Source organism: Mobula birostris, chromosome 11 (assembly GCF_030028105.1).
Source record: "Mobula birostris isolate sMobBir1 chromosome 11, sMobBir1.hap1, whole genome shotgun sequence".
In the NCBI taxonomy this organism is placed as follows: Eukaryota; Metazoa; Chordata; class Chondrichthyes; order Myliobatiformes; family Myliobatidae; genus Mobula; species Mobula birostris.
The window spans coordinates 36,295,670-36,312,441 of record NC_092380.1 but is presented as its reverse complement, the minus strand read 5'-3'; the positions used below and the strand labels follow the sequence as shown (position 1 = coordinate 36,312,441).

The 16,772-nt window shown below is 42.1% G+C and overlaps 1 protein-coding gene across 1 annotated transcript in view; it reads left to right on the top strand.

The window, feature by feature from the left end:
* ncf4 (neutrophil cytosolic factor 4) overlaps positions 1–16,772 on the top strand; it is a 95,200-nt gene that overhangs the window by 53,295 nt on the left and 25,133 nt on the right. The window contains exon 7 of the mRNA XM_072272099.1: positions 9,891–9,989. Within this exon, the coding sequence (XP_072128200.1) occupies positions 9,891–9,989 (99 nt within the window). The remainder of the gene's footprint in view (positions 1–9,890; positions 9,990–16,772) is intronic.

The window sequence follows — 16,772 nt, the reverse complement described above, 5'->3', positions numbered from 1 at the left end:
TAGATCCCGCCCGGTCCCGGTGACTTATCCAACTTAATGCTTTCTAAGAGCTCCAGCACATCCTCTTCCTTAATATCTACATTCTCAAGCTTTTCAGTCCACTGCAAGTCATCCCTACATTCACCAAGATCCCCTTCTGTAGTGAATACCGAAGCAAAGTATTCATTAAGTACCTCTGCTATCTCCTCCGGTTCCATACACACTTGTCCACTGTCATGCTTGATTGGTCGTCTTCCTGTCAGCTTGAACCAGTCTGGCCATTCTCCTCTGACCTCTCTCATTAACAAAGCATTTTCGCCACAGAACTGCTGAGCCCTAGATTTTTTTTTGCTTTTTGCACCTTTGTCTGTAAACTCTAGGGACTGCTGTGCGTGAAAATCCTAGGAGATCAGCAGTTTCTGAGATACTAAAACCAGTCCGTCTGGCACCGACAATCATTCCATGGTCAAAGCCACTTAGATCACATTTCTTCCCCAATTCAAATAACCAGGCATTACAGGGTGTGCGGAAGAGTATCTCTGAACACACAATACGTCAGAACTTGAAGGGGATGGACCACAGATAACCACAAACATACATTCAGTGGCACTTTAATACTTACAGAAGATACCTAATAAAGTGGCCATTGAGTGCATGTTTGCGGCTTATATTTCTGTATTTAAAATGTATTTTATTTAAAAAGTTCCAAAGTATATAATTACAAAAGGTTCAAACTAAAACGTTTGTTGAAAAGTAGTTATTCCCATGACTTGACATTAGGCTATCATTTATTCACAAACTTAAGTAAATTGTTTCCGGAGTACAAATACAAATTCTAAACAAGTTGTGAGCAATTACCATGCCCACAGCAGTCTCCCATCCAATCACTAAGCAGAGCTATGTTTCCTTAACTTTGATGATCAGATAGTTTCAGAATTTTTAATGTTTTGTGTTTTCATTGGTGCATAACCTCTTAGAAAACTGTTTATATTACATTGTTAGTTTGCCTAACTGGAGGAAGATACATAGAAAAAGCATATTGTCTCTCTTAAAAGCACTTGGGAGTCTGTGGCCAAGGACTGGAGGCCCGGAGATATCCTGTCATCATAAGGTGGTGTGTGTGTGTGTGGTCTAGTTTTACTGTTATTCTGTTGTTGTTGCTTGTGGTGTTTTGATTTGTGTAGTGAGTCGTGTTATTGTTGTTGTGTGGACATTGTGGGCATGCTGTGATGTGTGACGACATTCGGAGGCTGTCCCTAAGCACATCCTCGTGTGTGTGGGCTTGATAATGCAAATGACCCTACAACCTGCACACACAAAACTGTTGGAGAAACTCAGCAGGCCAGGCAGCGTCTATGGAAAAGAGTAAACAGTCAATGTTCTGGGCTGAGACCCTTCACAAGATTTTCTCTTGTTAATGATTGGACCGTACAACCTACACACTAATTATTCCCCTACAACCAGCATGGGTAACTTCACTCACCTCAGTGCTGAACTGACTCACTGTAAACGACTCTACAACTCATGTTCTCACTATTATTTACTTACTTTATATTATAATTTGTACAATTTTCCTTCTTTTGCTCATTGGTTGTTTGTCAGTTTTTGTTTGTGTATAGTTTTTCATAAATTCTGTTGTATTGCTTTATTTTTCTCCAAATGCCTGCAAGAAAATGAATCTCAGGGTTGTATATGGTGACATATACATAGTTCAATAATAAACTTACTTGAATTAATTTAATTTATTTTATACAGAGATACAGCACAGAATAGGCCTTTCTAGCCCTTCAAGCCGCACTGCCCAGCAAACCCCGATTTAACCCTAGCCTGATCAGGGGACAATTTACAATGACCAATTAACCTACTAACCCGTACGTCTTTGGACTGTGGGAGGAAACCGGTGCACCCACAGAAAACCCATGTGCTCACGGGTGATTTGATTTGGGTAACATTTCCCCTATTTCCTTCCATTTGAGTATGGCAAAGTATCATCTACGTATCGTACCAGAGTTTGCGTCTGAGAACTGGAAGTGCCATCTTTTGCATAACGGCCTCGGGAATGAAGCCGGATATTGGTGATCCCATTGATATTCCTTTGACTGGAATTTGCCCTTCAGACTTGAAATGTGCTGACAGAACAAGGTTTAGTCGTTCACCCAAGCTGCTGGGTTTCAGCGCCTGTGCTGTATGTTCAGCTTCCCTTGGTCGTCTTACACGGTTTCTCTTACCAGGTCTAGGTTGATTGAGGTTGATTAAACAGCGCAGTGACATCAAAAGAAACCATGATTTTGTCGTCTTCTATCTTCATGACTTTTATCTTCTCTAAGAATTGTTGTGGTCTATTGATGGAATGCTGGGAACCATGTGCCAGGTGTTCTAACCACCTCCAGAGTTCTTTTGCAGTCCTTAAACTCAAGCTCTGGGCATTTGTCATACTCAAACACAATGAAATAGAGAATCCCTTAACCCAAATCAGCAACATATTCAGCAACATAAAGTGAACAATGGAAAGAGAAAGTGGCGACCGACTCACATTCCTGGATGTACTTGTTGCGAGAAAGACAGATGGAAACATTAGAGACATCTGCCTACCAGAAGGGTACACACACAGACCAGGGATTGAACTACCACAGCAACCACCTAGCCTGTCACAAGAAAAGCTGCACCTTACGTAAGAGAGCACAAACACTGCAGTACGACCGAATTTCAGGCCAGTGAAGAGAAGTACTTATTGAAAGTGCACTAGAACAACAGTTACCCACAGAATTTCATCAGGAGATTATTATGATTATTATGATTGTGAGGACACACAATCCTTTTTTATTGTCATTTAGTAATGCATGCATTAAGAAATGATAAAAATGTTTTTCCAGAATGATATCACGAAAACACATGACAAACCAACTTAAAAACTAACAAAAACCACATAATTATAACATATAGTTACAACAATGCAAAGCAATACAGTAATTTGATAAGAACTGACCATGGCACAGTAAAAGTCTCAGAGTCTCTCTAAAGTCCCATCATCTCACGCAGACGGTAAACCCCCTGCACCGCCAACTTGCCAATGCAGCATCCTGGAAGCATCAGACCACAGTCTGACTCCGAGTCCGTCTGAAAAACTCCAAGCCTCCAACCACCTATTCGACACCGAGCACCGAGCACCATCTCTGCCGAGTGTTTTGACCCCTGCCCCGGCAGCCAGAGATATGCAAAGCTAAAGATTTGGGGCCTTCATCCCTGGAGATTCTCGATCGCACAGTAGCAGTGGCAGCAAAGCAGGCATTTCAGAAGTTACTCCAGATGTTCCTCTGCACTTCACGGCTGTCCCCATCAAATCCGGATTGATGCACGGCACCTCTAGTTACACATATCAATATTCATTCGGAACGGCATCGCCATCTTCTCCTCCCTCTGAGATACTAAGGAGAAAAAGCCACGCTGACCTTACTCAATGTGTGATGTTGCCTGACATTAAGAATGACAGCTCTACTGCTCGAACCTCATGGCATCACAATCGCTCACAAACGGTGGCTTTAAGGTAGCTTATCTCAAGAAACAAGTTACCATTAAAGGCAACTGACAAGATCAATGGAGTGTACAACTTGAGTCTGCAACAAGAACTACGTCGGCCAGACACGACGTAAACTCTCATCCATATACGGGGACACAAACCGGCGGTACGGAGACATGATCCACTGTCACTGATCTCGGTACACGAAGACCGAGAAGGACATCATTTTAACTGGGACACCGCAGAGGTTCTGGTGCAGGCAAACACGAAGCAGGCATGAATTCTCTTCTGATAACTCCGTAAACAAACATATCGACATAGACACCGTCTATGAACCCCTAGGACCCAAAGAAATGGGAGCCAGTAGAATTCCAAGGTCAGCTGAAGGAGTAGCTAATCAGGACTGAGGTAAGCAAATGGGTGCCTATATAAACGCGAGCACTCCCAGAGTAAAACACCAACAACTGCACACTGAGGATGTCAGCTCAACTGGTGATGAAACGCCTGCAAGCCAATTGCCACAACATCAAACGCCTCAACATGAACTACCATTATTCACCACTATCTTGATAAATTTTTTCTCCACGCTTAGGAGTGTGATTTGGAGCAGAGACTGCAGATGCTGAAACCCGCTGGTACAAGAAAAAAGGACAATATGCTGAAGAAATGTCGTAGCCTCTGTGGAGTGAAATCAACCATTGATACTTTGGGTTGGGACTCTTCTCCTGGACTCCATCTCCCTCCACAGATGCTGCCTGACCCGCTGAGCTCCTCCAGCAGTTTGCTTTTATGCACAGTGATCTAATTTATCACCCATTTTTACCATTGATTTCATACCTGAGAATATTTGTAGCAATAAGATGCAGATAAGGTCTGAACTAAAGGGCATAAATTCGGGGTAAGGGGCAAGAAGTTTAGGAGGGATCTGAGTAAAAACTTTTTTCATCCAGAGGAATCTGAAAGTACCCACCTGAGATGGTGGTGGAGGCAGAGATCCTCACAAGATTTAACAAGTTTCCAAAGAAGCACATAAATCACCAAGGGCAACCCGTAGTATAGTGATTAGAGCACCAACTGTAAGATCAGGGTTCAATTCCTACGGTTGTCCATTGGGAGTTTCTGCCTTCTCCCCATGACCTCATGCGTTCCTTCACAGGGTTCCGCTTTCCTCCCACATTCCCAAAATAAAGATGTACAGGTTAGGGTTGAGGTTAGTACGTTGTGGGGACGCTCTGTTGACACAGTCCTCTTGGTGACACTTGCGGGCTGCCCCCAACACATCCTTGGATCTGCTGTTTGTTGACCCAAATCACACATTTCACTGTATGTTTCAATGTGAATGTGGCAGTGCTCATAGGTTTATGGTCTGTTCAGAAATCTGATGGCAGAGTGGAAAAATCTCTTACTAAAACTGCTCCTAAAACACTGAGCATGTGAGAAATTGTTCCTAAAATTTTATGTACCATCAGGTAGAGAGTTAGTGTTTGCTGAGCTATGATAACGTCATAACTTCGCTTGAGGTTTGACTTAAACAATAGGAGACTGTTGTTGTTAATCAATAACAAAAATATCAGAAACAAATCAAATGAGAAAGAAGAGTAGACAGTATAGTGTGGAATATCTGAAATATGGATTTATACCAGCACCAAGCAACCAACAGCGGCCAATGTGTCTGTTATGTGAAAAAGTTCTTCCAAATGAGGCAATGATGGACAGTTTGCATGCTTGCTGCTGAGCACAGGATCGGACGGCTCTCAAAACAAAACTGCCTGAGATGCTCGTTTGCACTTTTTGAAACTGTGATAAAATTCTTTGAAGTCTCAAATGCTTCATTCAGTAATGTACTCAAGAATATTAGGCATGACATTGCCTATTTGTCAGAATTATTTGCAAAGTTTAATGAAATCAATCAGTTGGAAGGAAATGTTGTGAATGTTAGTGAAGACAAGTCAGTCACCTCCTCCCTTTTATTATTTATTGAGATACAGTGTGGAATAGGGTCTTCAAGCCCCTTGAGCCCTACCATGCAGGAACTCCCGATTTAATCCTAGCCTAATCACAGGACAATTTACAATGATCAATTAACCTAGTAATTGGTACGTCTTTGGAATGTGGGAAGAAACTGGAGCACCCGGAGGAAACCCACATCGTCATGGGGGGAATGTACAAACTTGTTACAGACAGCGACAGGAATTGAACCACAGGTCACTGGGACTATGAAGGGTTGTGCTAGCCACTCAGCTATCATGCTACCCCACATTTCTGTCCAAGATAACCCTATTTAGGCCATAAGACCATAAGATATAGGAGCAGAATTAGGCCATTTGGTCCATCAAGTCTGCTCCGCCATTTCATCATGGCTGATCCATTTCCCTCTCAGCCCCAGTCTCTTGCCTTCTCCACATATCCCTTCATGCCCTGACCAATCAAGGATCTATCAACCCTTGCCTTAAATATACATAAAGACTTGGCCTCCGCAGCTGCCTGTGGCAAAGAATTCAACAGATTCACCACTCTCTGGCTAAAAAAATTAGAAACATAGAAACATAGAAAACCTACAGCACAGTACAGGCCCTTTGGCCCAAAAAGTTGTGCTGAACATGTCCCTACCTTAGAAATTGCTAGGCTTACCCATAGCCCTCTGTTTTTCTAAGCTCCATGTACCTATTCAAAAGTCTCTTAAAAGACCCTATCATATCCGCCTCCGCCACCGTTACTGGCAGCCCATTCTACGCACTCACCACTCTCTGCATAAAAAAACTTACCCCTGACATCTCCTCTGTACCTGCTCCCCAGCCTTCTATATATTGGCGAGACCCGACGCAGACTGGGAAATCGTTTCACTGAACACCTATGCTCTGTCCGCCAGAGAAAGCAGGATCTCCCAGTGGCCACACATTTTAATTCCACGTCCCATTCCCATTCTGATATGTCTATCCACGGCCTCCTCTACTGTAAAGATGAAGCCATACTCATGTTGGAGGAACAACACCTTATATTCTGTCTGGGTAGCCTCCAACCTGATGGCATGAACATCGACTTCTCTAACTTCCGCTAATGCCCCACCTCCCCCTCGTACCCCATCTGTTACTTATTTTTATACACACAATGTTTCTCTCTCTCTCTCCTTTTTCTCCCTCTGTCCCTCTCACTATACCCCTTGCCCATCCTCTGGGTTTTCCCCCCCTCCCCCTTTTCTTTCTCCCTGGGCCTCCTGTCCCATGATCCTCTCATATCCCTTTTGCCAATCACCTGTCCAGCTCTTGGCTCCATCCCTCCCCCTCCTGTCTTCTCCTATCATTTTGGATCTCCCCCTCCCCCTCCCACTTTCAAATCCCTTACTAGCTCTTCTTTCAGTTAGTCCTGACGAAGGGTCTCGGCCCGAAACGTTGACAGTACCTCTTCCTAGAGATGCTGCCTGGCCTGCTGCGTTCACCAGCAACTTTGACAGAATTATGATCACTACCTCCAAAATGCTCTCCCACTGAGAGAGCTGTCACCTGACCAGGTTCATTTCCCAATACTAAATCGAGTACAGTCTCTCTTCTTGAAGAAATTCTTCCTCATCTCCGTTATAAAAGAGATCCCTCTACTCTGAGATTGTGTCCTCTGGTCTTAGACTCTCCTATCATAGAAAACATCTTCTCCGCACCCATTCTATCAAGGCCTTACACCATTTGATAGGTTCATATCAAGAATTTGGTTGCAGAAAGAAATCTCTGAATGCTAACCTGTGCTGTGAAAAAAGCTCTAGATGGTTTTTATTGCCTTTCCAATACCATATTTAGTGGAGTGTAGTTTCAGGGCAGTCATCCAACTTTTGCAGCAAAGAAACAGACTGCAAATGACTGAGTGTGGGGATCTGAGACTCCTTCTCAGTGACATTCAGCCTGATGCTGAGAAGCTGATATCACTGCACCAAGCCCATGCATCTCACTGAAAGGTGAAAAAGTGGTGAATAGTTAGACTACTGCGGTACGGTCTCAAATTGTTGATGAACATAGATTTTACTGTAATTAGGTAAAGAAATAATTTTATTTGTATCTTAAATGGATTTGAATATTTTTGTCATTTCTCTGTCATTACTTTGAATTTGAAGATGCTTTTTTTTTCAATGTGAATAAAAGTTCCTCATAGTTTTTATGTAAAGGCCAGAAAAAGAGAAGTAGGTTCTGGGAGCCAAGAGGTTAGTAACCCAAAAAAGTTTGGGAACCTCTGGTTATGAGGATACAATGGGCAGGGTGAGTAGTAGGGCCTTTTTCTGTGCCCTGTCACTATGATTCTGAAAGATTAGCAATGAAGCAAATATAAGGTTAATGGTTGTTACTTTTTATAACACATGCTGTAAATGAGTTTAGATAATCTCCAGGCAATAGCACGTTTCAGTGGGATTAAATTGTAATGCTAGCCAGAGCATGCACAGTATTCCTTTGTATATGATGGAAAATTCAGCAGTCTTCTTGGACTGCAATCAGTAGTCCTTTGCAGTTGCTGTGTCCTTAGGCAGAAATGAATCGATAGACTCTCCCAGCCAAAGTGGAATCTAATCAGAAAATAAGAGACTATAGTTTCACACTTAATCGAGCAGCCATTTGGTGCATCTTGAGAATCTATTGTAAGAGTGGGCTTTAGGGTGGCATGGCAGTGTAGTGATTAATGTAATGTTCAGTGAATTATGGATTCCACCTCAAGCATTGCCAAATTTAACAAAAGTTTCCAAACAGTGTTTTACATTCTGTTCAATTGCCCAACACACTTTATATTTCTCATTTTTATAATACTACCCTCAACATTGCTTTTATTTTCCAGAAATTAGCCCGCTTTTGTTGAGAGGAGTTGCTGTGGTTTTGATTAAATTCTAGTTCCTGCACTCTTCAAATTAATGATGTTTAATACAATAGAATATTTGACCTGAGCTTGATCATACACCCTGTCTCTAACTCATCAGCTGACGAGGTTTTGTCTACAGGCAGTGGTTTCAGAATTAGATACAGATAGATAGCTGTGGCTTTCAGAATGTGCACATCTCTCTCTCTCTCTCACACGCACACACACACGCACACACACAGTGCTGGAGATACTCCGATAGGAGAGGAGACTGGACCATGGGAGAAAGGGAAGAAGGAGGGGCAAGAGGGTGAGGTATTGGCAGGTGAGGAGAAGAGGTAAGAGACAAGAGTGGGGCATGGAAGATGGAAGGGGAAGGGAAAAGTAAAGAAGAGAAAAAAAGTTACCAGAAGGAGAAATTGATATTCATGCCATCAGGTTGGAGGCTACCTAGAGGGAATATGAGGTGTTGCTCCTCCACCCTGAGAGTGGCCTTATCATGGCAAAAGAAGTGGCCATGGACTGACATGTCAAAATGGGAATGGAGATAGGAATTAAAAACAATCTCAGACCAACTAAGGAAGCTAAAGCAGGGAAAATGTGGTAGTGAGCTAAGAAGGGTGATCAAAATCTTGGGCAAAGTCATAAGGAGGGTCTTAATGAAGAAGAGGTGTGGATGTTGCAGCAAAGTAGGGGTTAAGATAATGTCCCGGGGAGCATAGTTTACAGTAGGATGCAGTCAAAGAAAGGTCTTTGCAGGTAAGAAACCATTGCTTCTCTTCACACAGCAGGGGACCGGAGCCACTTGGCATGTGGAGACAAGACAAGGATGTAACAGAACAGTGGAAGACACACACACTAAGGAGGGGACAATTAGGTTACTAACTTCAAAGAATCATCAGTTGTCAGCTGGCAGACCCCTATTGACTTTAATCCCTGTATTGTGAATGATGATTGAATATGCAAACAAGAAATTTGAATATACTCAGTTTAACAAATCCATAACTGCTCATCAATTCCGTATGAAATGACTTCAGAACAGTGTGGAGGCAGGGGCCGTGCTGCTCACCTTGAACACAATAAAGAACGTAAACAAGTCTCCAGAGTCCAGTTAATTGGTGACAATAGAGAGAGGTAGAGGAGGGACGACCTTTCGGTGGATGGTATTCATGTGGCTGAAGGCAGAGTGGGGAGGGGAAGGTGTGTTGGATGCACAGTCAGAAGAGGAGAACGTTTCACATGGCCTGTGGGGCTGTAAAACGTTACGGGGCACACTGGGGCTGTTTGAGCCATCCCTGATTTCAGTGATCCCATTCCTGTGAGCATGCTCTGTTGGTGCCAGAATGTGTGGTGATACTTGTGCCCCCAGCCCAACTTCAGGCTGTTAACGCAAATAGCGCATTTCACTGGGTGTGCTTCAACGTACAGTGTGTGTGGTAAATGAATCTGAATCTAAATCCGAACCTGCCACGGCAACGTGAGCGTGGTTTATTTTTTTCCCATATAGTGTGCTTTACAGATGTTCTTCCTTGCTGAAGCACTGGCCTCTCTCTCTTTATTCCCACAGGCTCTGTATAATTTTACTGGGGAAAATGACCTGGAATTGACGTTCAAGGCTGGCGACATTATCTATCTGCTAAACAAAGTAAACGAACAATGGTTGGAGGTAAGCATGATGCTAAAGCAGACAGTGTTCATTTATCAGGATAAGTTGGCAACAGGACATTGTACTGTGGATTTCTGTGTGGTAAATGTGTGTAGCCAGAACTGGGTGATGTTCAGACCTTGGCTGATAAGTGGAGTCATTACCAACTCTCAAAAATTCATTCTAACATCAGGCAGAAGATACCAGAGTATAAGAACATGGACTGTTAAGATGGGTAATAGCTTGTTTCCCCAGACTGTTAGACTTCTGAACACCCTGTTACCATAAGATCATAAAACATATGAGCAGAATTAGGCCATTCAGCCCATCAAGTCTGCTCTACCAGTCCATTATGGCTGATTTATTATTCCTCTCAATCCCATTCTCCTGCCTTCTTCCCGTAAACTTTGGCGCCCTGACTAATTAAGAATCTATCACCTCTGTTTAAATATACTCAATGACTTGACCTCCGCAGCTGACCACAGCAATGAATTCCACAGATTCACCACCATCTGGCTAAAGAAATTCCTTCTAAATGCTGATTTAAATGGACATCCCTCTATTCTGAGGCTGTGCTCTCTGGTCCTAGACTCGACCGTTATAGGAATCATTCTCTCCACATTCTCTTCAATATTCATAGGTCTCACTGAGATTCCCCTGATTCTTCTAAACTCCAAGAAGTACAGGCCCAGAGCCATCAAACACTCCTCATTAGTTATCCTTTTCATTCCTGGGATCAGTCTCGTGATAGAACCCTCTCCAATGCCAGCACATCTTTTCTTAGATAAGGGGCTCAAAACTCCTCACGACATGCCAAATGCGGTCTGACCAATGCCTTATAAAGCCTCAGCATTACATCCTTGCTTTTGTATTCTAGTCCTCTCAAAAGGAATACTAACATTGCCTCCTCACCACCATCTCAACCTGAAAGAGGACTTCCAAATCCCCTTGTATCTCTGATTTTTGAATTTTGATCCCCAGTTAGAAAATAATCCATACCATTCTTCCCATTCTCTCAATCTTCAAGTACCTATGCAGAATTCCTTCTTCTTCAACACTACTTGCCCCTCCACCTATCTTTGTGTTGTCTTCAAACTTGGCCACAAAGCCATAAATTCCATCATCGAAATCATTGATAAATAACATGAGTATAAGTGGAACCCATACCGCTCCCTGCAGAACACCACTTGTCACTCGCAGCCAACCAGCTAGAATAGGCCCCATTTATTCTCCTGCCCATCAGCCAATCTTCTATCCATACTGGTGTCTGTCCTTTAATAACAAAGGCTCGTATCTTGTTAAGCAGTCTCATGTGTGGCACCTTGTCAAAATTTTTATGAAAATCCAAGTAAACATCATCCACTGACTCTCCTTTGCCTATCTCACCTGGTTTTCCTAAACAATTCCAACCAATTTGTCAGGCAAGATTTCCCCTTAAGGAAAGCATGCTAACTTTGGTCTGCTTATCATGCACTTCCAAGTACCCTGAAACTTCATCCTTAATAATAAATTCCAACATCTTCTCAACCACTGAAATCAGGCTAACTGGCTTATAATTTCCTTTCTGCTGCCTCCCTCCCATCTTTAAGAGTGGGGTGACATTTGCAAATTTCCAGTCTTAGTTATAGCCATAGAAAAGCACAGCAGAGAAACAGGCCCTTCAGCCCATCTAGTCCATGTCAAAACCATTTAAACTGCCTACTCCCATCGATCTGCACTGAGACCATAGCCCTCCATACCTCTACCATCCACATACCTATCAAAATTTCTTTTAAACATTGAAATGCAGCTCGCATGCACCACCTTTGCTGGTAGCTCATTCCACACTTCACGACCTGCTGAGTAAAGAAGTTCCCCGTCATGTTCTTAAACTTTTCACCTTTCACCCATAACCCATGACTTCCGGTTGTAGTCCCACCCAATCTTAGTGGAAAAAGCCTGCTTGCATTTAAACCTATCTATCCCCCTCATAATTTTGTATACCTCTATCAAATCTCCTCGGTCTTCTACATTCCAAGGAATAAAGTCCTAACCTATTCAATCTTTCCTTATACCTCAGGACTTCCAGATGCAGTAACATCTTTTTAAATTTTCTTTGCACTCTTTCAACCTTACTTACATCATTCCTGTAGTTAGGTGATCAAAACTGCACATAATACTCCAAATTAGGCCTCATCAACCTTTTATACAACTTCAACATAACATCCCACCTCCTGTACTCAATAAATTGATTTATGAAGGCCAATATGCCAAAAGCTTTCTTAACGACCCTATGTCTGTGACACCACTTTCAATGAATTATGGACCTATATTTGCAGATCCTTTTGTTCTACCACACTCCTCAGTGCCCTACCGTTCAATGTGTGAGACCTACTCTGGTTGATCATACCGAAGTGCAACACCTCACAGTTGTCTGCATTAAGTTCCATCTGCCATTTTTCAGCCCATTTTTCCAGTTGATTCACATCCTTGCTATCCACCCCCAATCTTGGTTTCATCCACAAATTTGCTGACCCAGTTATCCACATTTTTATACAGATGACAAACAACATTAGACCCAGCACTGATCCCTGTGGCACACCACTAGTTACGGGCCTCCAGTCAGAGAGGCAACCATCTACAAGCACTCTCTGGCTTCTCCCACAAAACCAATCTCCAATCCAATTGATACCTCTTCTTGGATGTCGAATGACTGAACCTCCGGAATCTAGTGATTCTTGGAAGATCGTTACTACTGCCTCCACAATCTCTTCAGCCACCTCTTTCAGAATCTTGGGGTATAGTCCTTCTAGTCCAGGTGACTTATTTATCTCCAGACCTTTCAGCTTCCCAAGTACCTTCTCCTTAGCAATAGTATCTACACTCAATTCTGCCCCCTAATGCTCTTGAATTTCTGGCATAATGATTGTGTCTTCCTCAGTGAAGACTGATGCAAAATACTTATTAATTTTATCCACTATTTCTTTGTTCCCCATTACTACCTCTCCAGCATCATTTTCCAGCAGTCCAATATCCACTCTCGCCTCTCTTTTACTTTTTATATTCCTGAAAAAAACATTTGGTATCCTCTTTTATATTTGGCTAGCTTAACTTCATATTTCATCTTATCTTCTCTTATGGTTTTTAGTTGCCTCTGTTGATTTTTAAAATCTTCCCAATCCTCTAACTTCCCAGTAATTTTTGCTATATTATGTGCCCTCTCTTTTGCTTTTATGCTGTTTTTGGCTTCCCTTTGGGATGTATCCGCCCTGCACTTTCCGAATTTCCCCCAGAAACTCTAGCCATTACCACTCAGTCCACATTATTTCTGACAGTGCCAGTAGCATTACATTGTTGTATGTTTAACTATATGTCACATATACACTTTACAACAACCTGTACAGTACATCTATAGAATATTTTCTATTATCTGTTAATATTATTTTGTGTACTGTATGTGATCATGTACTGTGTTTTCCACCATGGTCCCAGAGAAATGTTGTTTCCTTTAGCTGTATACATGTGTAGGTTCAATGACAATAACCTTCAACATCTCTGAACGGAAGGTCATAAATACAAGAGATTCTGCAGATGATGAAAATTTTAAGCAGCACTCAGCAAGTCATCTATGGAGGGGGAAAAAACAGTTGACGTTTTGGGCTGAGATGAGTTCTAATGATGGGCTTCAGCATGATATGTTGACTACTTATTCTACTCCATAGGTGCTGCTTGACTTGTTAACCTTCCTCAAGCATTTTGTATATGTTGAACAGAAGATCAACTGGTCAGGGGACTATTGGGAGAAATCAGTAGCAGCACTGTGTAATCATTTGTATTACCACAGAGATTAATATCTCTCCACTGGAATTGATCTAGTATGTCACGTGCACCAAGGGACAGTGAAAAGCTTGGTTTGCATGCGAACCAATTAATTGCACAGTGCAGTGAGGTGGAACAAGTTAAACAGTCAGAATGCAGAAAGAAGTACAACAGCTACTGAGAAAGTGCAATGCAGGTGGACAGTAAAGTGCATGAAATAATGAGGTCAGGAGTCCAGTCAATCGTCTTATTGTATGATCTGACTCTTCACAATGTTCTCAATCTTTATTACTTAGTTGTTTATTATTATTATTTATTCTTGTATTTGCACAGTTTGTTGTCTTTTGCATGCTGGTTAAATGCCCAAGTTGGTGTGCTCTTCCATTGATTCTATTATGAATTTATTACGACCAGAAGAAAATAAATCTCAGGGTCGCATATGGTGACATATCTGTACTTTGATAGTAAATGTACTTTGTACTTTGTGTAAAAACAGAGTAGAAGCTGTTGTTGAGCCTGCTGATGTATAGATGGATTAGAGGTTGAATCTGGCTACCTGTCCTGAATTGCTGATGTGCTCACTGCTAAAATGTGGCAGGAATGATACTTTTGAACATTATAAGATGAAGGGGTAAATTGGTTTACTATTATCACATGTGCTGAGGTACAGTGAAAATCTTTGTTTTGCATGCCATCTGTACAGATCATTGCATCACATCAGTGCACTGAAGTAATAAAATTGAAAACAATCACAGAATGCAGGCTAAGGTGTTACAATTACAGAGAAAGTGCAGTGCAGGGTCATAGTGAGGTTCATTGTGAGGTAAAGAGTACATTTATTTGCTCTAGGGGGTCCATTCAATAATTTACAACAGCAGGATAGAAGCCGTCCTTAAACCTGATGGTACTGTACATGCATTAAGGGTCTTGTACCTTCTGCTCAATGTGAGGGAAAGAAGAGGGAATTTTCTCCTTCCCATGCATGTGCAGACATAGAGATATAGAGCAATACAGCACTGATACAGACCCTTCAGCCCAACTCTTCCATGCTGTCCTCCCAGCTAGTCCCATATCACTCCAAGCCCAGCCCTTCCAAGCTCCTAACCAAGTGCTTTTTGAATGATACAGTTGTAGCTGCCCAGTTATTAACTTTTGAGAGAAAATTCAGCTCTCATTAAAGCAAAATGAATTTCTGAAAACATAATTCCATTTCGCAAACTAGTCTGTCAATTGATGTGACTTCCTTGGGGACCGTTTAGAAATACTGGTGTTTGAGTAAATCATGTTGCTGCAGGTGATAAATGTTTAATGTTTTCCTACTGCTGGAAAAGTGATCCATTTTCTGGTGACAGCATTGAATCTCCCAGGTCTCCTCAGGGCAGCAGTCTTAGGCCTAATCATCTTTAGCTACCTCACCAATTACCTTCCTTTTGTCATAACGTCAGAGGTTGTGATGCTTGTCAGTGGTTGTTTAGTTTCCTTCGAAGCTCCTCAGCATGTACCTTTGTTCAAAAAGACCTAGATATGTAGAACATCGAAGTCCAGCACAGAATAGGCCCTTTGGTCCATGAAGTTGTGCCACACAATTTAAACCAATGACTCCTTATTAATCTCATCCCTTTTCCTTGCAGCTTGACCATATCCCTCACTTCTCTGCATATTAATGTGCCTATCTAAGGGTCTCCTAAATGCTTCAGTACTGTCTGCTTCCACCACCACCCTTAGCAATGTATTCCAGGCACCCGCCATTCTGTAAGAATAAAATTGTCTTGCATATGCCCTGTTGCACTTTTCCCTCTCGCCTGGGTCAAATAGTAACTGAGTAATGGTGCCCCAGGGTCAGGGTGATACTGGGTCAAGGTGCATTGTACTTTCCCCCTCTCACCTTAAATCCATGCCCTGTAGTATTACATATTTCAATCCTGGGGGCAAAAAATTATACTGGCTATCTACCTACGCCTCGCATAATTTTATAAACTTTTATCAAATCTCCATTCCGTCTCCACCATTCCAGAGAAAACAGCCTCAGTTTACTTATAACACATCCCCCAATCCAGGCAGTATCCTGGTAAACTCTCTTCACAACCTCCGCATCCTAATTGCAATGAGGCAACCAGAAATGAATGCAGTACTCCAGATGTGGCCTCATCAGAGATTTGTGACTCTTAAACTCAATGGCTCGACTAATGAAGATTGTGCCAAATGAGAATGAAGAGCACACTATTTGACTTCTTTACCACCCTGTGTATACCAACTGATATACAGAAACTGGCTGGTAAGAGGCAAGTCGTATTTTGCATCACAGTTGTATGTAATGACCATCTCCTCCAAAGGAATCTAACTATCTGCTGTTCACAATCAATGGTATCACCATCACCTTATTCAAATTTATTCTTACACATACATCAAAGCATGAAGCATAATGCTTTGTTTGTATTAATAACCAACTCCCTAGGGTGTGCTGTGGGCAGCCCTCAAGTGTCACCACACATTCCAGCATCAACAGAACATGCCCATGTTGCTCGGCAGAACAACATAGAACACAACAGTCAACAAAACAATGACAGCCAAACAAGCCCCTTTCCTCCCTTTAATATTAAACCCTTTGACAATGAAACTTTCCAACAGTTCAATCTTTATAGTTTCTCTACAGTGAGGGCCCTTTACTTTCATTTGCTTCTCCACTTCCAAATCTTGTCCTTGTTCCCAAGTTTTATGTGTTTTGAGAGCCAACAGGGTTATAGTTTTTAATGCATTTGAAACTCCTTTAGTTGAGTGCTGTGGACAGCAGCCAGTTTCAGAAAGCTATTGACAATACATGTACTTTATGTACATTCTGGCTCCCACAGAACTCTGTACATTCCATGAGGAAAGAGCATGAACTATTTCCATTAAGAAGGTAGTCGACAGCTGTGGCAGATACACAACAGATCCTGAAGTATCTTGTGTCACAAAAATAACAAGCAGACTTTCAAACCATCAAGTATCATATTCAGATACATGAGG